The sequence below is a fragment of the Bos taurus genome, chromosome X (genome assembly GCF_002263795.3).
Source record: "Bos taurus isolate L1 Dominette 01449 registration number 42190680 breed Hereford chromosome X, ARS-UCD2.0, whole genome shotgun sequence".
Taxonomy (NCBI): Eukaryota; Metazoa; Chordata; class Mammalia; order Artiodactyla; family Bovidae; genus Bos; species Bos taurus.
The window spans coordinates 138,897,711-138,921,735 of record NC_037357.1 but is presented as its reverse complement, the minus strand read 5'-3'; the positions used below and the strand labels follow the sequence as shown (position 1 = coordinate 138,921,735).

At 48.3% G+C, this 24,025-nt stretch overlaps 1 protein-coding gene across 5 annotated transcripts in view; it reads right to left on the bottom strand.

Annotated features, from left to right (window-relative positions):
• The window catches only part of DHRSX (dehydrogenase/reductase X-linked), a 151,805-nt gene that overhangs the window by 85,895 nt on the left and 41,885 nt on the right, over positions 1–24,025 (bottom strand). For all 5 annotated transcript variants that reach the window (XM_024988801.2, XM_024988802.2, XM_024988800.2 and 2 more), the window contains exon 3: positions 17,695–17,763. In XM_024988801.2, the coding sequence (XP_024844569.1) occupies positions 17,695–17,763 (69 nt within the window). The remainder of the gene's footprint in view (positions 1–17,694; positions 17,764–24,025) is intronic.

Here is a 24,025-nt window from a genome sequence, read left to right as displayed (position 1 = left end):
AATTTTTTTTTTTCCTATCCACCTACAGTTGATTTAGCAGGGTTGCTAGCTTCAGGGCTCCAGCAAAGAGGTTCGTTTATACACACATATATACATACTCTTTTCCAGATTCTTTTCCATCATAGGTTATTAAAATGAAAGTGTCAGTGTTTGAGTCTTGGCGACCCCCTGGACTGTAGCCCGCCAGGCTCCTCTGTCCATGGGATTCTCCAGGCAGGAATACTGGAGTGGGTAGCCATGCCCTCCTCCAGGGGGTCTTCCCGACCCAGGGATCGAACCCGGGTCTCCCACACGGCAGGTGGACTGTTTACTCTCTGAGTAACCAGGGAAGCCCATGTGGTCTGGACACGTTATACTTCTAAAATGCATTTCTGGGCTTCCAGTTTGAGAGACTGCATGAGGGGAGGGAAAAAAATAATAGAATAAATGAAAGCTATTTCTCCCGCAGAGCGCCTGCCATTTCCCATAATCGCATCCCGCTTCTCTCCATCTATTTCTATTTGTCTGGAAAACCCCAGCAACGTCCCTACTTTCTTTTCCGTGCCCCCCTCCCACCCCCGCAGGGACCGGCCTCGGCTATTGTGCAATCTTTGTCTGTCTGTTTGAGTTTCGGTTAGTTCGTCTTGGTTCAGGAAGCACAGGGCTCCGTGGCTTTTCAAAGAATCCCCAGGGTTCCCCGGACACAGAATTGGCCTCACTGTAGTTTTGTTATTTTCTTCTTTTACTGAGCTGCCCAGGGCTGTGACTGTCGTTACAGTGTTGTCACGAAAACACAAATAAAAACGGCGATTTTCCCAGGATCTCATTTTTTTCTTGTAGAAAAAAAGAGTCCTGGCTGCTTCTACACAGGCGCCGGTAAACCAGGTGGAAAGATGGAATTAGGTGACTCATGCCAACGCCGAGATTCTATGGAGCTGCGGGGCTGAAGGCAGTGTGTATTGGAGGCTTAGTAAGCTGTAGAGTGTGTGTGTGTGTGTGTGTGAGCATGTGTGCGTGGTCTTACATTAACCAAGGCACTAAAGGGTATTGTGTGTGTGTGTGTGTGTCTGCTCTTGACAATAACCAAAGCACAAAAGGGAATTGTCAGTATGCATGTGTGTGTGTGTTTCTCTGCTCTTAACGCTGACCAAGGCACTGAAGGGAATTGTCAGAAGGAAGGATGCCAGCCCAGAGTCAGCTGCAAGGCTGGTGTCTGTCATGTACACAAGATGCTGTGTTGACTATAAATATGGTGGCCACGGAGAAAGGCTTGCACCCCACAACTGCCGACGAGAGCTGTCTAATGTCCACCCTGCTTCTTCTCTGCTAGCTCAGTCGATAAAGAATCCGCCTGCAATGCAGGAGACGCAGGTTCGATCCCCGAGTCGGGAAGATCCCCTGGAGGAGGGCATGGCAACCCACTCCAGTACCCTTGCCTGGAGAATCCCAGGGACAGAGGAGCTTGGCAGGCGATAGTCCCTGGGGTTGCAAAGAGCTGGACACGACAGACCCTTTCACTTTAACAACCTATAATGGAAAAGAATATGCCTATATAAACGTATAAATGAATCTCTTTGCTGTACAGCTGAAACTAACAACACTGTTAAATCAACTACAGGTTAATAGTAAATAAAAAATCTCTCATATGTCAACCTCCAGCTTTCAATGTTCACCCCTCCCCACCCCTTGCCCCCTGCTAGCCACAGGTTTCTTTTCGATGTCTGTGAGTGAGTTTCTGTTTTGCACACATGGTTATATGTATCACTTTTTTAAGATGCTGCAAAAAAAAAACAATATAAACACCACTAATACTGTATGTAAAACACATCACCAGGGACTGCCCTGGTCGCCTACTGGTTAAGACTCCACGTTCCCAATGCAGGTGATGGGGGTTCGACCCTTGGTTGGGGAACTAAGATCCCACATGCCTTGCAGTCAGACCAAAAAAAACCAAAACACTATGGATAACCAGCAAGGACCTGCTGGACAGCCCAGGGAACTCTGCTCAATACTCTGTAATAGCATTATGGTCACCATGGGGAAGGATGGGGGAAGGGATAGTCAGGGAGTCTGGGATGGACATGGACACACTGCTGTATTTAACATGGAGAACCAGCAAGGACCTGCTGGACAGCACAGGGAAGTCTGCTCAATACTCTGTAATAAGCAAAACGGGAAAAGAATTTGATAAAGAATAGGTCCATGCATATGTGTAACTGAGTCACTTCACCACACTGTTAATCAACGCTACTCCAATATAAAATCAATAATTTAAAAAAATAAACTAACGCATAGAAGACTATCAGAACAGCACCTGACACCTTGTAGAGACTTAACAAATGGAAGTTGCTGATGTTAATTTTCTTTCTGGCAGAATTAGAAATGGGAGAAATTTCAGTAACAAGGCAGAGCTTATTTCAAAAATTTTAAGCAATTATTCAGACATGTTTCAGATTTTCGCACTCAGTATTCACTAAGTCAGCAGAGCTCTTACGGAGTCTCTGGTCATTGGAAATATTCTGATTTCTTGAGACGAGCTGCCATGTCATCAAGTTAATCCCATCAACATAGGATCACAACAATAATATTGCTTCACCTAGTTGAATTTCTTTAATTGTATCTTATAAGTCTTAACTGTATCGCATAAACGGACTCTTTTCTACCCCATGGACTGCAGCATGCCAGGCCTCCCTGTCCTTCACTATCTCCCAGAACTTATTCAAACTCACATCCATCGAGTCAGTGATGCCATCCAACCGTCTCATCCTCTGTCGTCCCCTTGTCCTCCCGCCTTCAATCTTTCCCAGCATCAGGGTCTTTTCCAATGAATCAGCTCTTCCCATCATGTGGCCAAAGTATTGGAGCTTCAGCTTCAGTATCAGTCCTTCCAATGAACACTCAGGACTGATTTCTTTTAGGATGGGCTGGTTGGATCTCCTTGCACTTCAGAGGACTCTCAAGAGTCTTCTCCAGCAACACAGTTTGAAAGCATCAAACATTTACAAAGGGAAAAAAAAAATATCTGAGCCTGCCGGAATAACCCTGGAACGCTGCCAACCTCCTTGAAAGACCATCATAAAGAGACCAATGGGATGATGCAGGACTGTGTGGAACGGCACCTCGGAGAACACTTTCTTGGACTAGGAATTTATTTCCAAGCATAAAGAGAGCAACACAGGAACTGGTGCTAGGGGGCGGGGCGGTGGGGGGCAATCTGCTAGCCCGTGCTGTTTCTTAGAACAAGCTTTGACGTTCCTCATCCGGCTGTCAGAGGCAACCTCTGATACCACCCCCATTGGTGAGCAGAAGAATACAAAGCAAAGTCTTGCAAGACAGAAAAGCCCTCTTGGGCTGAATAAAAACGATGCCGGCCACCTCCACCCCGCGTGTGTCCTGCGTCACTAACTCATGTCCAAAACTCTGCCACCCCGTGGACTGTAGCCCACCAGGCTCCTCTGCCCATGGGATGCTCCAGGCAAGAATACCGGAGCGGGTTGCCATGCCCTCCTCCAGGGGATCTTCCCGACCCAAGGATGGAACCTGTGTCTCCTGCCTCTCTTGCATTGGCAGGTGGATTCTTCACCACTGAGCCACCTGGAAAGCCCGACCACCTCCAGGCACTTCCTTAAATCAACTTCAGAGAAACCGGCATTGCAAAGCTATATGAATCCAGAGGAATATTTGCAGAATAAAAGCAAACAGACCCATTATGAGGCTAATTAACTGAGAAAGCACAGCGTGATCCCATCCAAGCAAGACAGGCTGGAACCCACGACCGCAAAGGCTGTGTTTCCTCTTGGTTTTGAAATCACAGGTGGATGTCCCTTCGAATCCAGCAGCCCCCAACCTTCCTGGTTTCGTGGATGAGGATTTTTCCATGGACCAGGCTTAAGGGAGATGGTTTGGGGATGTCTCAAGCACGTGACACTTGTCATAGGCGTTGTTTCGAATATTATTATCTCAACTAAAAAAAAAAAACGCACAATGTGCGTTACCTTTTATTTGGGGGAAAAACAAGGACTGTAGCCCAGGAGACAGCACCTCACACAGCTCTGAGAGATGGCTCCAGAGAGGCGGGGGAGGCAAGGTCAGGATATAAGATTTTGGTGAAGGACGCATTCATGCCATCAAGCACTGACTTTACAAAAGGTTTCCTGCTAGTAACTGAGTAGCTGACGTCACCATGAAGGGATTTAGTGCCTTTCTAGATAAATGGCAACCCACTCCAGTGTTCTTGCCTGGAGAATCCCAGGGACAGGGAAGCCTGCTGGGCTGCCGTCTATGGGGTCGCACAGAATCGGACACGACTGAATCGACTTAGCAGCAGCAGCAGATATGACTCTAATGGCAGAAAGTGAAGAGGAACTAAAGAGCTTCTTGATGAAGGTGAAAGAGGAGACTGAAAAAGCTCGTTTAAAATTCATCATTCAAAAAACTAAGATCGTGGCCTCTGGTCCCATCACTGCACGGCAGATAGATGGGGAAACAATGGAATCAGTGACAGACTTCATTTTGGGGGGCTCCAAAATCACTGCAGATGGTGACTGCAGCCATGAAATTAAAGGATACTTGCTCCTTGGAAGGAAAGCTATAACAAACAGAGACAGCATATTAAACAGCAGAGACATCAATTTGCCAACAAAGGTCTATACAGTCAAAGATATGGTTTTTTCCAGTAGTCATGGATCATCAAGAAGGCTGAGCACAGAAGAATTGATGCTTTTGAGTTGTGGTGTTGGAGAAGACTCTTGAGAATCCCTTGGACTGCAAGGAGATCCAACCAGTCCATCCTAAAGGAGACCAGTCCTGGGTGTTCATTGGAAGGACTGATGCTGAAGCTGAAACTCCAATCCCTTGGCCACCTCATGTGAAGAGTTGACTCAATGGAAAAGACTCTGATGCTGGGACGGATTGCGGGCAGGAGGAGAAGGGGACGACAGAGGATGAGATGGCTGGATGGCATCACTGACTCAATGGACATGAGTTTGAGTGAACTCCGGGAGTTGGTGATGGACAGGGAGGCCTGGTGTGCTGCAGTCCATGGGGTCACAAAGAATCGAACACGACTGAGCCACTGAACAACAACAAGAAATATATGAGACAGATGACCAGCAAGGTCCTCCTGTATAGCACAAAGAAGAATATTCAGTATCCTGAAATAACCTGCAATGTAAAAGAGTCTGAGAAAGAATCTATGCATACATATAAGAGTCCCTTTGCCGTACACCCGAAGCTAACACAGCATTGTAAACCAGCTATCCTTCCTTCAAAGAAAAGAAATAAGACGAGATACAATATGAAACAGAAGAGAATGAAGATCTCGCAGCGAAACCATAGAGAACTCTGGCAGGCATGAGTGATCAGACCTCCCAGCATGTTCGTCCTGAAATCACCTTTCCAGGTTTCGTGCAGAGGCGGCTGTGATCGACTCGGGTAAGTGAGATGCTAGAGGGGAATTTGAACAGATTAACTGTTCTTGTTTTGGAAAATCATCAAGATACACAGAGGCCGTGTAGGTGGCAGGACGTGGGATGGATGTAGGCGGATTTCTGTGTCCAGGGAAAAACAGGTGAAAACCCAGCTTTCCAAACCACCGATCAACCAGGCACGAAGACGGGCTGCAGGTAAGGGTACTCACCCCTCAGCTTTCTCGGGGGCTCAGTGATGAAAAACCCACCTGCTGATGCAGGGAATCCGAGTTCAAATCCTTGGGTCGGGAAGACCCCCTGGAGGAGGAAATGGCAGGCCACTCCAGTATTCTGGCCTGGAAAATCCCACGGACAGAGGAGCCTGGCGGGCTACAGTCCACGGGGCTGAAAGACTGTCAGACATGCCTGAGCAACTACACGGCCACGATCAACAAGTCATTCTCTGTCTTAACCACCTCGGCCTCCATGTCTGTTCAAGAAAGCTCATCCAAACCACCGTTCTCTTTCTTCAGCTTCTCTGTACAAACCGGGCAAAGCTAAGAACCTAAACAACTCAAATAAAGCGACCTAAGTGTCCATCCACAGATGACTGGATAGGAAGCCATGGTGCACATGTACAAGGGAATATTATCCATCAGAAACAGCCACATGATGCCATTTGCAGCAACAGAGATGAACCTGGATATTATCATACTGAGCGAAGGAAGTCAGAGAAAGACAAACGTCATATACTATTACTTAAATGTCGGTTTTTAAAATATTACCCAAATGAACTTATTTACAAAAAAAAAAAAGAAGCATAGTCACAGACTTAGAAAACAAACTTAAGGTTAGCAAAGGGTAAAATGGGAAGGCATAAATTAGGAGGTTGGGATAAAATACAGAAACTACAATATATAAAACAGATAATCAACAAAGACCTCCTGTATAGCACCGGTTAACTCTAGTCAATATTCTGTGATAGAATTAACACTGAAAAAAAAAAGAAAATCCTGTAATACCCTAAATGGGAAAAGAATTTGAAAAAAGAATAGATACATACATTCAGATTCATGCATTCAGTATAACTGAATCACTCCGCTATATACCTGAAAATAACACAATATTGTGAATCAGCTATGGAAGTGAAAGCTGCTCAGTTGTGTGTGACTCTTTGGGACCCCATGGACAGAATACTGGAGTGGGGAGCCTTTCCCTTCTCCAGGGGATCTTCCCAACCCAGGGATCGAACCCAGGTCTCCTGCATTACAGGCGGATTCTTTACCAGCTGAGCTACAAGTGAATCAGCTATACTGTAATATAAAATACAAATGTTCAAAAAAAATGTTAGAATAAAAATATACACAGAATAATCACTGCATCTGTTTACAAATAGATATCTACAAGTACCATGTATAGATACAATTTAAATACCTATTTATACTTAATAGACACCTATTTAGCTTGAATAGATATTATAATCTATAGATAGATACAAGTAAAAAGAGAAATATATAGATACATACACACAGAAACTCACAGATACAGACGCACAGACACACTTTCATTAAATTGAATTTTCAATTTTCGCGCTGATAACATTCTAAAACAAAAATGTCTTCAACCGTAATGAAAATTCAGTCTGTTATTTTACAAAAACATCATCAGAATATGTGAGCTCACTGCCGAAGGCAGAAGGAGGGGAAGGCAGGGAGAGAATTATCTGTAAATCTGAAAAAACAGTTCTCCGTCACTGGCGGAGGCAGAGGAGCCGTGTTGCCCCGCGTACCTGGTGACAGACACAGGCTGTGTCTCCATGAAGTTTGTATCAGTGCCCAGAATCAACGGCATACGGAATTTGGGAAGGTGCAATCCTTTGGCCACCTGATGTCGAGAGCTGACTCATGGGAAAACACCCTGATGCTGGGAAAGATTGAGGGCGGAAGGAGAAGGGGACGACAGAGGATGAGATGGCTGGATGGCATCACGGACTCAATGGACGTGAGTCTGAGTAAACTCTGGGAGTTGGTGATGGACAGGGAGGCCTGGCGTGCTGCAGTCCACGGGGTTGCAAAGAGTCGGACACGACTGAGCGACTGCACTGAACTATAGCTGATTCATCTTGCTGTATGGCAGAAACCATGACAGTATTGTATAGCAATTATCCTCCCATAAACACATGCTTTAAATAAAATAAATAAAAGCCACAGGAATAGCAGGCAAAGAATGGATGTGAAGGATCTGGGGAGTAATAAGTGAAAGCAAAACCCGCATCAATGTCGTTCCCACCACGGCATTTCCCGTTCTGCGGATGTGAGGGGTGAGTCAGAGAGCATCTCTGTGGTACCCAAGACAAAGCCCAGGTCTGCAGGTCCCCACGGCCGGAGCGAGGCAGGCCAGACGTGCAGGGTGACGGGACCTCTGTCAAGTTCCCGCCTGACGGGTGCACGACTCGGTTAAGCATCTGACTGCGTAAACCTGGAGTTGGTGGCCGGCGGGTGACACCTGCCCAGTGCCGTGAACGAGCCAGTCTTCTCTTTATTTTCAACGTTTTACTTTGTACTGGAGTGTAGCCTGGGCCGGGAAGCCTGCGTGCTGCAGACCACGGGGTCGCAAAGAGTTGGACACGACTGAGCAACTGAACGGAACAGGCGATGAACACTGTTGTGATGGTTTCAGGAGGACTGCAGGGTGCCGGGGTCCAGCCCCGGTCGAGTCAGGGGTTTTGAAGGGGAGACGGCATCGGCAATCAGGAAACAACAGCTTATTTAAACGTTAATTAAGGATATAAAGAGCAATAGAATAGAATAAGGATAGCTCAGTGAGGAAATTCAGTGGAAAAAAGAGGCTGAAATAAGGATAGCTCAGTGAGGAAATTCAGTGGAGAAAAGAGGCTGAATAATTCAGCCAGAAGGTAAGAGAAAGAATGACATGGGGAGACCAAGTTTCAGTGAACAAGGCCCGCACTTTATTTTCCAAAGTAGTTTTTATACCTTAAGTTATGCATAGAGGATAATGGGGGAAGGGGTAGAGTCATGCAGTAAGCCAGGCTTTCTTCCTGCAAACTTATCATATGCAAAAGCTTAGGTGATTTGCACCATCTTCTGGCCCGGAGGCCTGTTAACATTTTAAGAAACTTATTTTTCTCTAAAGGTGATTATTCTAAAGTCAGGCACCACCCTCCAAAAGCATTAAAGTTGCATTCCTATAGGGCAAAGGTGTGGTGGGCTATAACAAGACAAAGAATTAACTCAAGGGTCCAAGGTTACAAACATTAAAGCTACTACTTACATTCCTATACACCAATTATATTAATCAATACACTGCCAGGGACACAGCAGGTAAGAGATATGGAGACTCAGCAGCAAACATTGTCCCAACAAGTGAAAAACCCTTCACCAATACAATTTCTAATCAATCTTTTAACTGCTCAAAGGAATCTGTATTTAGACAGTTTAGAACATCTCATGCCTCTCACAGTTGGGAGGCTCTGAGCAATCACATGTGGCCAGAAAAACCTATTCAGGCAGGCAGAAGACTTCCAAAGGAGTTTGTAGGTTGAAACAGTATCACACCCAGGAACTTTATTAACTGGAGCTGTAAGTTAACTCTTTTTTCAGAGAGAGGTAGTGGGGGACAGCCCCCCATAAAGTCAGAGGTGTAGGTGAGAGCACGAAGCAGAAACTAGGCAGACTCTGGTTTTGGGGGTAAATGCTCAAGAATTTCCAGAGAGACTCCTGAGGCTCGATCCCGCCTTTGCGTATGCCCAGCCTCCTTCCTCATGACCTTTGCAGGGGCGGAGCTCCTGCTCCGGGCAGCAGGGGGACTCAGCCGTCCATATACGAGGATCCCTTCTCCCGCAAACTCCCCTCCCATCCAGGCTGCCTGCCACGTGACATGGAGCAGAGCTCCCTGTGCTGTCCAGCAGGTCCTTGCTGGTTCTCCATGTGAAATACATCAGAGTGTCCATGTCCATCCCAAACTCCCTGACTATCCCTGCCCCCATCCTTCCCCCTGGTGACCAGAAGGTTATTACAGAGTATTCAGCAGAGCTCCGTGTGCTGGACAGCAGGTCCTTGCTGGTTCTCCATGTTAAATACATCAGAGTGTCCATGTCCATCCCAGACTCCCTGACTATCCCTGCTCCCATCCTTCCCCTCGACAACCATAAGATCCTTCTCTAAGTCTGTGACTCTGTTTCTGTTTTATAAGTAAGTCCATTTGGGCAAGTCAGTCTGATGGGGAAGCATAAGCACGTTTCTGTACGGCCACATTGCCTTCAAAGCATTGCCTTCAAAGGCGAAACGTGGCCCAGAGGATATAGAAAAAGGTTGTCCATGGGCCCTCCGGGCTCAGCGGGCCGAATTAAAACATTCAAGGGGCTTCCCTGGTGCCTCAGCGGTTGCGTATCCACCTGCCAATGCAGGAGACGCTGGATCAGTGCCCGATCCGGGAAGATCCCACAGGAAGCAGGGCGACTAAGGCCGTGTACCACAACAAGTGAGTCTGTGCTCTTCAGCCCGGGAGCCACAACTCCTGACACCCTCAACAGGCAGTGAGAAGCCGTGCGCCACAGCTAGAGAGCAGCCCTGTTCACCCACAGCTAGGGAGCAGCCCATGCAACAGTGAACACCCAGCACAGCAGAGAATAAAAGAAATACATAATAAAATATATATATATTGCTGCACTCGCCCTCTGCAATGGTCCACACTCTGTGCAGTGCACTTCTCTCTGCATCTGAGTAAATCCACTTCTTACAGACCACTTTGTCTCTCCCTGAATTCTTTCTGTGATGAGATATCAAGAACCTGAGCTGCATTAGCTCCCAAAAGCAGGTAACCGGGGGTTTGGGCTGGGTTTGAGTCCTAGCCACGTGGGCTCAAGTCCTAGTCTGCGGTAAACGGATTCACTTTGATGTCTCTCTGGGAAAAAAAACAAACACTTAAGTTTCCTTAACGTAGGTCTCTTCATTAACCTAGTATTGAGTGTGAAAAAATTTGGAGCCCAAAAAAATAAAGTCTGACACTGTTTCCACTGTTTCCCCATCTATTTGCCATGAAGTGATGGGACCAGATGCCATGATCTTCATTTTCTGAATGTTGAGCTTTAAGCCAACATTTTCACTCTCCTCTTTCACTTTCACCAAGAGGCTTTTTAGTTCCTCTTCACTTTCTGCCATAAGGGTGATGTCATCAGCATATCTGAGGTTATTGATATTCCTCCCGGCAATCTTGATTCCAACTTGTGCTTCTTCCAGCCCAGCGTTTCTCATGATATACTCTGCATATCTAGCAGGCTTTAAAAAAAATTTTTTTTTTTAATTCATAAACACAACCTCTAAGCCCTGGAGAACTGTTCTCAAGTTCCATCAGCCATGGTCTCTGTCTGGCTGAGCACGGCCACTGAACGCAAGCGGGTGTCGGGTCTGCGGGCTGGAGGGTGGGGTCAGCCATGGAGGGAGAGTAGGAAGGACACTGTCGGATGGGACCGGCTTCCTGAGACTCCCGGGACAGCGGGACAGCAGAGAAGAGTCTCCGATGACAAGGAAGACAATTCAGGAGGGCAAGACGTCTCCTTTGAAAAGCTGACCTCACAATTTCTCCCGAGAATGCGTCAGTCGTTAGCTCTGCCCGTACCACGGCAGCAATAACCCTGAATCAAGCCACCACTGAAGAGGTGCTCGCCCTAGGATGCACTCGAGCAAAGTCGCTCAGTCGCGTCCGACTCTTTGCGACCCCAGGAGAGAAGACTGGCGTCGATTTATATTCCCTCCTCCAGGGGATCTTTCTGACCCAGGGATGGAACCTGTGTCTCCTGCATTGGCAGGGAAGTCTTTGCCACCAAGCCTCCTAAGAAGATGGGATTCCCTGGTGGCTCAGTTGGTAAAGAGTGTGCCTGCAACGTGGCAGACCCGGGTTCGATCCCTGGGTGGAGAAGACCCCCTGGAGAAGGGAATGGCAATCCACTCCAGTATTCTTGCGTGGAAAATCCCATGCACGGAGGAGCCTGGTGGGGGCTACAGTCCATGGGGTCACAAAGAGTCAGACACGACAGAGCGACTTCACTTTCTTTTCTCCTAAGGAGCCCACGTGTACTAGAAACGTGGACAAAGTTTCTTTCCCTGTCGAACACTCTCCACGTAGCTGGGAAGGGACGCCAGACAGGAGGTATTTTCTTATCAGAATTCATGTCGTTCAGATTTGGACAAAATAGGACTCGGAAAAGAATAAAAAGAGAAGAGCGACCATCCCTCCCTGAATTTGTCTCTGCAACCTTCAGATGGTTCTTTAGGGAACAGACTAAAGAAGAAATTGATTCTTTTTTTCTGCCTTACATTTCCTGGGAGGAAATGTCCTGTCTCAGTAACCATGTATCCACATGAAGAAGTTATCTGGGGTGCAATTGATTTCATCGAGAAAGGGCTTTCAAAAGAAGCTTTTTATACCCTGCAAATTCCAGCCTTGAGATGGACGAAAGGATAAGGTTACAATTGCAGCTGTAAAATAAGAAAATTGAGAAGTAAAGGAGGAGTTTCTACTTTTATATTATCCTGAAAGGCGTATTTTAATCAACACAAACCATATCCAATGGCCACAGTTGACTAGAAATAAGTCTGATAAATGCTTTATGCAAAAGCAAGGCTGAAATGCCACGAATGTGAGACGAGATCACATTTCTCAGCAGCAAGCTCTTCATCCAGGGACAAAGGTTTCAACGAACAGAAGACGAACATGAATTCATTCATTCTGGGGGGTATCAGAGGAAAAGCTGGTTCTCGCAGTTGAACAAAAGTTGCAAAATTTCAGCTCAGGAGAGAAGACCCGAAACTTAAGGAAGTGCTGTCTGCAAGGTCAAACAGACAGCTCCAATCAGCTCCTGCTGATGTCGCTTCTGACAATTAAATTAAGCACGTCACCACACAGGACACCGTGAATCCACTGAAATAATGAGTCTCTGGCATAACGTAGTGGAAAAAGCAAATTGTGGAGGGCAGACACAAATCAGATAGAATCAGCAGCTACCCTGGCATCCCCGGGGAGCCCATTAATGTCTCTGGGCATCACCTCCAGAATTAACTGATTTTACGTGATAATAACTGCGGTGGACAAGAGAGCCGTAATGATCATCATTTATATCAGCATCACCATGTCATCATTACCGCTATCCCCACCGCCACCAGCAGCAGCAACAGCACCATCGTCATCACTGACATTCTGTCATCAGCACCATCAGCACCATCCTCAGCTCCACCATCCTCAGCGCATCCCCACCCCCATCATCCCCGTCATGGCCACTCTGTCATCAGCACCATCATCCTCAGTCCATGGGGTCAGAAAGAGTCAGACACGACTGAGCACCTAAAACTTTCATTTTCCTTACCCTCTTAGATTAGGCAAGCACTTCTGTTTCTTATTCGAATGTTCTTTCTTTTTTTTTTGGCAATCTTCTGGAAAAAGAATGGGCTTTCCTAAAACTTGATACCTCATATTGTTAAAGGCTGTGTGGTTACGGAAATTAAATTAAATCCAAGTAAAAGGTAAAGACTGTAAATTCGGTGAAAGTGAAAATGAAGTCTCTCAGCCGTGTCTGACTCTTTGTGACCCCACAGAATGTAGCCTGCAAGGCTCCTCTGTCCATGGGATTCTCCACGCAAGAATACTGGAGTAGGGTGCCATGCCCTCATCCAGGGCATCTTCCCCACCCAGGCATCAAACCCACGTCTCTTTTACCACTCGAACTCCCACGCTTCTCTGCTGCTGCTGCTGCTGCTAAGTCACGTCAGTCGTGTCCGATTCTGTGCGACCCCACAGATAGCAGCCGACCAGGCTCCCCCTTCCCTGGGATTCTCCAGGCAAGAACACTGGAGTGGGTTGCCATTTCCTTCTCCAATGCATGAAAGTGAAAAGTGAAGTTACTCAGTTGTGTCTGACTCCCCGTGACCCCATCATGGACGGCAGCCTACCAGGCTCCTCCGCCTATGGGATTTTCCAGGCTCCTCTAGGGATGTCCTAACAGTGGAAATCCTACAGGACTTGTCCTCTGGGTCTGGCTTAGTTCATTCATCATCATGACTTCGAGCTTCACCCACGCAGAAGCAGGTGTCAGAATTCCCTTCCTCGTTATGGCTGATTCCCTTGTACGCATGGACCCGTGTTTCATTTACTGTCTCATCCATGGATGATATTTTTTGAAGGGACCCACCACCACCATGTAACCCATAACGGTGTCTCTATGAATTTAGCAGTTAGCCGCTCAGCTCTTGGCAACCCTATGGACTGTAACCCCATGTAGCCCATCAGGCTCCTCTGTCTGTGGGGTTCTCCAGGTAAGAATACTGGAGCAGGTTGCCATTTCCGTCTCTGGAGCTTAGGATCCACTCAAATGCATCAGCCTCCCGCACACACCCAGAATTTGCTGAGCGCCGAAGAACTGATGCTTTTGAACTGTGGTGTTGGAGAAGAGTGTTGAGAGTCCCTTGGACTGACAGGAGATCAAACCAGTTAGGGTTAGTCCTGAATATTTGTTGGAAGGACTGATGCTGAAGCTGAAACTCCAATATTTGGCTACCTGATGCGAAGAGCTGACTCATTGCAAAAGACCCTGATGCTGGAAAAGATTGAAGGTGGGAGGAGAAGGGGGTGACAGAGGATGAGATGGTTGGATGGCATCACTGACTCGATGTATATCAATTTGAACAAGTTCTGGGAGATGGTGATGGACAGGGAGGCCTGGCATGCCGCAGTCCACAGGGCTGCAAAGAGCCAGACACGATTAGCGACTGAACAACTCCTAAAGGAATCTTAACATAATCTCGAGTACCATTTTATAAGCAGGCGATCGTGCAATTTGCTCCGAACGGGAGACATCTTTCTGTAGGGAGGGTTTCCAAGGATAAGTCCAGCCCAGAAAACCCATGACGGGCATCATTTAGATATGGCTTGCCATCCAAGGCTGCCACATGGACTCCTTCAGAAGGTCTCCAATGTGGATGCCTTTAAAGGCACGTCAATCAAGCACTTGAAACGAGAACCCTCCGAGGGCACGTCAGGGCAGGCGTCTGACAGGCACACGCCCACGCCTAGGACAAGGATCAGGCAGATGGCCAAGGCAGCGATGCACCAACCCTGGAAACCCCACGGCCTGCCCTCCCTGTTCACGCCCCCGCTTATCCGCAGGCACAGAGCGGAGGACTGATGCCAATATGAGGCTGGAACAAGGGGAGAGCTGAAACCTCTCCCGAGTGTAAGCCAGCGAGTCCTAGAAGGCAGATTGCAGGCGAGGAGGGCGGTTCAGGACACGCACAGGTGGGCGGCCCGTTGCCCAGACAGAGAGACCACCGCACCTGGAGCTCCAAGACGGAGGTGTGGCAACGCCCGCCTCTGAGCACGTGGCATCCTTGCCAGACCCCTTCCGGCCGGCCAGCTTCACCCAGCAGGCAAACCATGGCCCAGAAGAATCGCTCCATGTGGAACACACAGCAGAGGAGAACCGGAGGGGGTCCACTCGGAACCAGATTCCTGGAGACCTTTTCCGGGGACCTGCATTCAAACCCTTTGGACTCCTCCTCCTGCCTTTCAGAAGCTGTCTTTGGCCTTCTGAGCTCTCAATGTTGCTTAGTCACTAAGTCGCGTCTGATTCTTTGCAGCCCCATGGACTGTGGCCCACCGGGCTCCTCTGTCCATGGGATTCTCCAAGGCCAGAATACTGGAGTGGGTTGCCATTTCCCTACTCCAGGCGATCTTCCCGACCCAGGGATCAAACCTGCGTCTCCTGCATTGCAGGCGGGTTATCATTAGCACCGCCTAGAAAGCCCACACACGACTATATAGAGAAGAGATACACAGCCAGGACCTATTACATAGCACAGGGAATTCTACTCAACATTCTCTCAGAAACCAACATGGGGCAAGAACCTGAAAAGAAATACATGTATATGTATCACTGAGTCGCTGGGTTGTATCGCTGAAACTAACATGATACTTTAAATCTAAAACATTTTTAAGAAAGAATAGGAGGACAGGTGTGAAATTGATCGGGAAGACCCTCTTGATGATGAAACATGCAGAACTGTGATGGAAAGCAAGGGACGCCTTCTTCCCTTTCAAATCAAAGGACAGGGGACTTCCCTGGTGCCCCAGCAGCTGAGAGTCCGAGCTCCCCAAGCTGGGGGCCCGGGTTCCATCCCTGGTCAGGGAACTAGAATCCCACACGCTGCAAGAAAAGCTCCCGCACGCTTCAGCAAGGGTCCAAGATCCCGTGGGCCCCAACTAAGATCCACAGGGACAAACAAGAAATATTAAAAAAACAAAACAAAGCTCAGAAACCACATTTCCTGGGATTCGCGACCAGGGAACTCCAGCGTGGCTTGTGTGAGTCACCAGTGAAATGCGCAAAAGCAAAGCCGACTTTCCGGGGTTTGCTTGGAAGACTATGTCACTTATCTATTTCCATTTGAGTCCGTCTGAATAGTAGCAAACCATTTTGCTGTTTGTTTTCTAGCGCTAGGGGTTTTATTGGTATTTTAGGGGTGGCTCTTTTTTTTTTTTTTCCTTGGTAAATTAGCACGACTGTTTGCTCCACATGAGAGAGCTTTTCTCAGCATGTAATTACTCAAAACCAGTATCTATTTCCACTTGGGTTCATTTGAACATTGTTAAGTCATTTTCCTGTTTGTTTTGTGGAGTTGGGTTTTTTTCATTGGTATTGTGGGGTGGCGTGGGTTTTTTTTTTGTTGTTGTAAAATCAGCATGACTATTTGGAGAAGGCAATGGCACCCCACTCCAGTACTCTTCCCTGGAAAAGTCCCATGGGTGGAGGAGCCTGGTAGACTGCAGTCCATGAGGTGTCTAAGAGTCGGACACGACTGAGCGACTTCACTTTCACTTTTCACTTTCATGCATTGGAGAAGGAAATGGCAACCCACTCCAGTGTTCTTGCCTGGAGAATCCCAGGGACAGGGGAGCCTGGTGGGCTGCCGTCTATGGGGTCGCACAGAGTCGGACACGACTGAAACGACTTAGCGGCAGCATGACTATTTGGTCCAAATAAGAGAGGTTTTATTAGCATGTAATTACCGACAACCAATATCCATTTAGGCTTCCCTCATAGCTCAGTTGGTAAAGAATCCTCCTGCAATGCAGGAGACCCTGGTTCGATTCCTGGGTCAAGAAGATCCCCTGGAGAAGGGATAGGGTACCCACTCCAGGATTGTTGGGCTTCCCTGGTGGCTCAGTTGGTAAAGAATCCTCCTGCAATGCGGGAGACGTGGCTTCAATCCCTGGGTTGAGAAGATGCCCCGGAGAGAAGGGAGAGGCTACCCACTCCAGTATTCTGGCCTGAAGAATCCCATACAGAGCATGGGGTCACAAAGAGTCGGACAAAACTGACCGACTTTCACTTTCACTTTCCATACCTACTTCCGTTTGGATTCCTTTGAACATTCTTAGAGGCATCTTGCTGCTTGTTTACCTCACGTTGGGGGTTTATTGGCATTTTGGGGTGGCACTGGTTTGTCTTTTTTCTTTTTTCTGATAAGCTGTTGTTGTTCAGCCACTCAGTCGTGCCTGAGTCTCTGCGACCCCATGGACTGTAGCACACCAGGCCTCCCTGGCCATCACCAACTCCCGGAGTTCACTCAAACTCACGTCCATCAAGTTGGTGATGCCATCCAGCCATGTCATCCTCTGTCGCCCCCTTCTCCTCGGGCCTTCAGTCTCTCCCAGCATCAGGGTCTTTTCTAATGCGGGGGACAGAGGTTCAATCCCTCATCCGGGACGATCCCACGTGCCGTGGGAGACAACTAAGCCCGTGAACCACAACTTCTAGAACCTGAGCTCCAAAACAACAGAAGGCAGCGCAGAAGAAGCTGGAACTCGGCAACTACACAGGAGCCCCCACCCGCCACAACCAGAGAAAAACCCGGAGCAGCAGCAAAGACCCAGCACGGCCAAAACACATGAATAAATAAATAACATTATTTAAAAAAAAAACAAGAAGCGGAAGGAGGCAGATGCACCTGCCATTAGGCACATCCAAAGAGTCCTGAGTGGACACGGGCCTCGGAGGACCCTGGGGATGGACAAGGAATGAAAACACGGCCCGATCTCACCAGGAACACTCTCCCTCATGGGGGGTACCGTGCTTGCTGCTGCCTTGCACCGGCCAAGGAGGACCAGAGGCCCTCAGAGAGATGCTCCAGAGCAGAGACATGGCCCCTCCCCGAAGCTGCTTCCATGAGCCCCACCAGGAACCCGGACCCAGAGCAAAGCAGAAGCGCCATCTGTCTGGGGGAGATCAGTCAGGTACCTTGGTCGTTGAGCGTGTCCTCTTTTATCCTCCTTACGACCTCCTGGGCTTTGCTGTCGTTATTTCCAGCTAGAAGGGAAAGAAAGACACACGACTCAGAGGAAGAAAACCGCTCCACGTGGAACAATGTTTTCTCGAGACGGTGAACAGAGAAGCCTACCAAGTGTCTGCTTCCATTTCTGCTGTTGGGACTCGGCCAACAGCTCAGAGCAACTGTGGCTGATTCAACGTATCCGCTGAAGATACGCTTTCTCCAGCCTGCATTGGCCAAAAGCATGCTTGTCTGGGGGACTTCCCTGGTGGCTCAAAGAATCCGCTTGCAATGCAATCCGCCTGCAAAGATGCCCTGGAGAAGGGTGAGGCAACCCACTCCAGTGTCCTTGCCTGGAGAATCCAATGGACAGAGGAGCTGGGCGGGCTATGGTCCATGGGGTTGCAGAGAATCTGACACGACTGAGCGACTGAGCACACACACACACACACACACACACACACCCGTATGCATTTCTGGGGCATCCTACTTTTCATTGATTCCACACACGCATGTCAGCTTATGGCATGAGAACCACGTTGAAGCCAAGAAGACTATGGGCCTGAAATTGTCGAAGGACATGTCCCACAGGACATAGAACTTTCAAAACCCTTGTGGTCCAGGGAACCCCTCCGCTCACGGGTGGCTGGAGCTGTGAAAAGCATCATGAGGGAATGCGTGCAGCCCAGTGGCAAGGACTCCACATGTTCGCTGCCTGGGTTCAATCCCTGCTGGGGGGAATCTAAGATCCCGAAAGCCACTGCGAGGCCAACCAGAAAAATACACAAAACAGATCAAAGGAAAGGGTTAGTCGCTCTGTCGTGTCCGACTCTCTGCGACCCTGTGGACTGTAGCCCCGCCAGGTTTCCCTGTCCTTCAGCATCTCCCAGAGTGTTGGGAGCCAGCGTGAGGACCTCCACCCGTGGCAAAGGTCGTGAGGAAGGAGGCTCGACATACGCAAAGGCGGGATCGAGCCTCAGGAGTCCCCCTGGAAATCCTCGAGCATCTACCCCATAACCAGAGCCTGCCTGCTTTACTACTTTGTGCTCTCACCTACACCTCTGACTTTACGGGGGGCTGTCCCCCACCACCTCTTTCGGAGAAGGAGTTAACTTAGAGCTCCAGTTAATAATAATTCCTGGGCATGACAAGAGTGTTTTAACCTACAAACTCCTCTGAATGTTCTCTAGCCTGCCTGACAGGCTTGTCCGGCCACATGTGATTGCTCATAGCCTCCCAACCATGAGAGGCACGAGATGCTTTAAACCTTCTAAAAACAGGTTCTTTAGAGAAGTTAGAAAACTATTAGCATAAGTATAGTGGGCTGATTAGAAATTGTATTGGTGAAGGGTTTTTCATTTGTTGAGCCAATGTTTGTTGCTAAGTCTCCACATCCCCTGCCTTTACACACATTAATGAATATATAGAAGAAATAAGTATTAACCTTTGATATAAATCACGTTAGACCTTAGGCTAAGTAAATTCTTTCCTTAACTAAAACCCACTACACCCTCACCCTATAGGAATCTAACTTTATCTGGTACCTTCGGAAGGTGGAGTCTTTTTTAAGAATAATCACCCCTGGAGAAATAAGTGTCCTGGTTGACTGACCGCTGTCACAAGGAGAGGGTCATAAATTGTCAGCAGGCCCCCTGGCCAGAAGATGATGTAACACCCCTAAGACCTCTGTATACATTTGTATGAAGCACCTGACTTTGATAAAAGTCAGGACTGCTGACCCCACGTGACTTTTGCATAACATCTCAGTGTATAAAAGTAGACCATGGAAAATAAAGAATTGGGATCAGTTCCTCGAAATACTGGTCTCCCCATGTCTCTCTCTCTCTCAAACTCTGGCTGAGTCTCCACCTGGAGCACGGAGCCCGCCAAGCTTACTAATTTTGCCTGGGCTTCTAAGATCCGACCGGGGAGGCCTCAGTGTCTCCTCTCCTTCTGGAGAACGGAAGGACGCCTGCGGCCTACGTAAGTGGTGCAAACTTCTTGTCTTGAAGTTTTATTGGTCTCCCGCGTAAACCAAGCTACTCAGCCTCTTTTCTCCACTGAATTTTCCTGCTGAGCTATCCTCATTCTATTACTCTTTATATCTCTATTTAATATCTAATTGAAGCTATTGTATCCTGATCCTCGCCGACGCCATCCCCGCTTCGAACTCTCTGGATCAGCCGGGGCTGGACCTCGGCACCAGAGTTTCTGCAAATTCCCATCCCTTGGGTCGGCGATGCCATCCAACCATCTCATCCTCTGTCACCCCCTTCTCTTCCTGCCCTCAGTCTTTCCCAGCGTAAGGGTGGTGAACTCAGGGAAAACAGAAATAGTTTTAGCTCCAGTTGGAGACAGAGAAGTGAACAGTGGCAGAGGACACCTTTGGGGGAGGTGAACGAAAGGGATTTAGAAACTGCTGCCGCCCTTAGAGAAGTTCAAAGCCGCGGACATCAAGGTGACGCAGCTGCAAAAGTGATTTGCACCTCAGCCGCCTTAAAGACATCATTGTTGTGTGGTCATGACCGGTTTGCTCAGAGATTCTTCCTGCAAGCGGGGGGCCAGGGGCACGAAGGGAAAGAACGCATGTCTTCCATCTCTAAACACTGGACACATCAAAGACCGCCACCTCCGAAAAAGAGAATTCACGGCTGAGCGGGGATGTGGGCATGTATGAGCTTGCTTCTGAAATCGGTGAGAATTTTTTTTTAAGTGTATTTATTTTAAATGAAACAAAGATGAATATTTTTAACAATACAAGAGACAACATAAGGAAGACAGACATCATAAACCATTTAGACACCTTAACGGCAAAGAAACGAAGACACATAAAGCGAAAATCAGAAGGAATGGACGGGAAAAGAAAAAAGTAAACCATCATAGTGAGACGTGCTATTAAAATGCCATCTGCTGCCAGGCTGCCTGGCGGGGTCCGGCCACGTTGGCATTGAGAGCTGGTACAGCGGAGGCTCCAGTGAAGGAAGAAAGAAGCCCCGAGTTCCTAAAAAACACACAGGGGGTCCTGAGACACCTGGGGTGGGGAGGGGGCAGGCAGTGAACCCGCAGCGCAGACTAGACCCAGGGCAACGCACGTGCCCCCCGCAACGGAGAGCTCACTCAGAGATCAGGCAGCCACGGCAGGCAGCGTATGCCCCTGACTGTACGTACAAGCTAAAAAACACAAAAGACACAAAGGGACTCATTCACAAAAGAGACACGCACTGAAAGACATAGAAAACACACTCACTGTTACCAAAAGGGAACGGGGTTGGGAGAGAGAAACTAGCAGCTTGGAATCAGTATATATTAACTGCGATATATAAAACAGATAGCCAGCAAGGACCTGCTGTTCAGCACAGGGAGCTCTGCTCAATACTCTGTAATAACCTTATAGTTCCCTGGTGGAAGGGATAGCCAGGGAGTCTGGGATGGACACGGACACACTGCTGTGTTTAACTTGGAGAACCAGCAAGGACCTGCTGGACAGCACAGGGCACTCTGCTCAATACTCTGTAACAACCTTATGGTCACCAGGGGGAAGGATGGGGGAAGCGATAGTCAGGGAGTCTGGGATGGACATGGACACACTGCTGTGTTTAACTTGGAGAACCAGCAAGGACCTGCTGGACAGCACAGGGCACTCTGCTCAGTGTCACGTGGCAGCCGGGATGGGAGGGGAGTTTAGGGAAGAATGTGTACACATATAAGTACAGCTGAGTCCCTTTGCTGTCCGCCTGAGACTATCACAACATTGTTAATCCGCTGAACCCCAATAAAAAATATTTTTGGTGTTAAAAAAAAATGTAAAGAAAAAAATCAAAACACGATACAAATGAACTTACTTGCAAAACAAAAATAGACTCACACATAGAGAACAAACTTACGGTTAGCAAAGGGGAACGCTCAGGAGGGGCAAATTAGGAGTTCGTGATGAACGTAGAGACACGACTATATTTAAAGCAGATATACAGCAAGGACCCACTGCATGGCACAGGTAACTAAATGCAGTATCTTGCAATAGCTTATCCTGGGAGAAGAGTTTGATGAAAGAAGACACAAATGCACAAATACAACTCTATGGCTGCTGTTCAGCTGAATCTAAGACAACACTGTGTATCAGCTATGTATGTGTATGCATGAACACGCTTCAGTCGTGTCTGACTCTCTGCGACCCTGTGGACTGTAGCCCTCCAGGCTCCTCTGTCCATGGGATTCTCCAGGCGAGAATACTGGAGTGGGTTGCCACGCCCTTCTCCAGGGGATCTTCCCGACCCAGGGATCGAACTCGGGTCTCCCGCATTGCAGGTGGGTTCTCTACAGTCTGAGCCACCAGGGAAGCCCATGCCTGACCTTAGACGGTTGCTAATGTTGCGTCTACATCTACTGGGGATCCACTGGCATATCCAGAAACACTCCCCTAAAGGAAGCAGGTCACAGACACGGTGGGTCTACCTTGCCATCAAGCTCTGTTCCGTGGAGGTTGTTATGTATAAAACAAAGCAAGGGTTCAACGGCACCAAGTCATGGGGGAAGGGCAAACTCCCACGTTCAGATTTGCTCTGGGAAGGATGAACCCTGCTCACCAGATTGTAAAGGTCTGCAGGAAGGAAGGAAAGTACCACTTGTTAGGAACGGAGGAGCCTGGTGGGCTGCAGTCCATGGGGTCGCTAAGAGTTGGACTCGACTGAGCAACTTCACTTTCTCTTTTCACTTTCATGCATTGGAGAAGGAAATGGCAACCCACTCCAGTGTTCTTGCCTGGAGAATCCCAGGGACGGGGGAGCCTGGTGGGCTGCCATCTATGGGGTCGCACAGAGTCAGACACGACTGAAGCGACTTAGCAGCAGCAGCAGCAGCAGGAAGGAAGGAGAGTACCACTTGTTAGGGGAAAAAAAAAAGATTTTGACCCAAATTAGGGCCAGTGAACAATGGGCCTGAAGCTTAACCTGGTTCATCTCCTGCTGTAAAAAAAAAATAACTTTTATTGGAACACAAGCCCTGGTCATCGCTAGTCCATCCTAAAGGAGATCAGTCCTGAATGTTCGTTGGAAAGACTGATGCTGAAGCAGAAACTCCAATCCTTTCACCACCTGATGCAAAGAGCTGACTCATCTGAAAAGACTCTGATGCTGGGAAAGATTGAAGGTGGGAGGAGAAGGGGACGGCAGAGGGTCAGATGCTTGGATGGCATCACCGACTCGATGGACGTGCGTTTGAGCAAGCTCCAACAGATGGTGAAGGACAGGGAAGGAGTTGCTTTCCTGCAGTCCGTGGGGTTGCAAAGAGTCAGACATGAGTGAACAGCAACAGTTGAAAGAGGTAAAACCAGACCTATAGTACAATTTTTATCAAAACGGACAGGATAAAAAGGATTAATTACATGCAGAGGATGTCCGGGAAAATGTGATCAATATTATATTTTGTTTTGTTTTTTTCAAAGCTCATCTCCCTGTATCTTTTCTTCCAGCTGATTTAAACAGCTGCAATATTCACAAATGTAAATTGAGTTGACTTGAAGTGTCTCCACTTTCCTAGCAGAAGAAAGTCCCTTCATTTCCAAAGTTGATTTAGGGACCAACTGGTCTGATCTGATCTGATAAGCCACTAGGGCTTTATGGGCTTCCCTGGCAGCTCAGAGGTTAAAGCGTCTGCCTCCAGTGTGGGAAACCTGGGTTCGATCCCTGGGTTGGGAAGATCCCCTGGAGAAGGAAATGGCAACCCACTCCAGTATTCTTGCCTGAAGAATCCCATGGACGGAGGAGCTTGGTAGGCTACAGTCCACAGGGTCGCAAAGAGTCGGACAGGACTGAGCGACTTCCCGTTCACTTTCATAAGCCACTAGAAAGCTTCAGAAAGAAGGGAAAATTGAGAGCGTCTTCAGTGGGCAGCTAACAGAAGATGCTTGAAATCGGCTAGGAACTGATTCCGTGACATCCCAAAGGCACATATTGAAGTCCTCACCCCCAGGACCTGAGAATCAGGCTGTATTAGGAGATGAGAGTCTTTGAAGAGGGGATGACGCTGAAACAGGATCAGTAGGGTGAGTCCTGATCCCGTAGGACTGGGGTCCTCGTAAGAAGGGGTCAGGGCACAGAGATACACACAGGGACGGCCACGTGAGGACTCGGGGAGGAGACGGCCGTCCACGCACCCAGCAGAGAGGCCTCGGGAGGGACCAGGCCTGCCCATACCTCGCTTTCAGACTCCAGCCTCCAGGACTGTGGGAGGGTGAATGTGCGTCGTTTCACCTATCCAGTCTGTGCAGTAATTTGTTATGACAGGTCTGGGAGGCTAACCCAC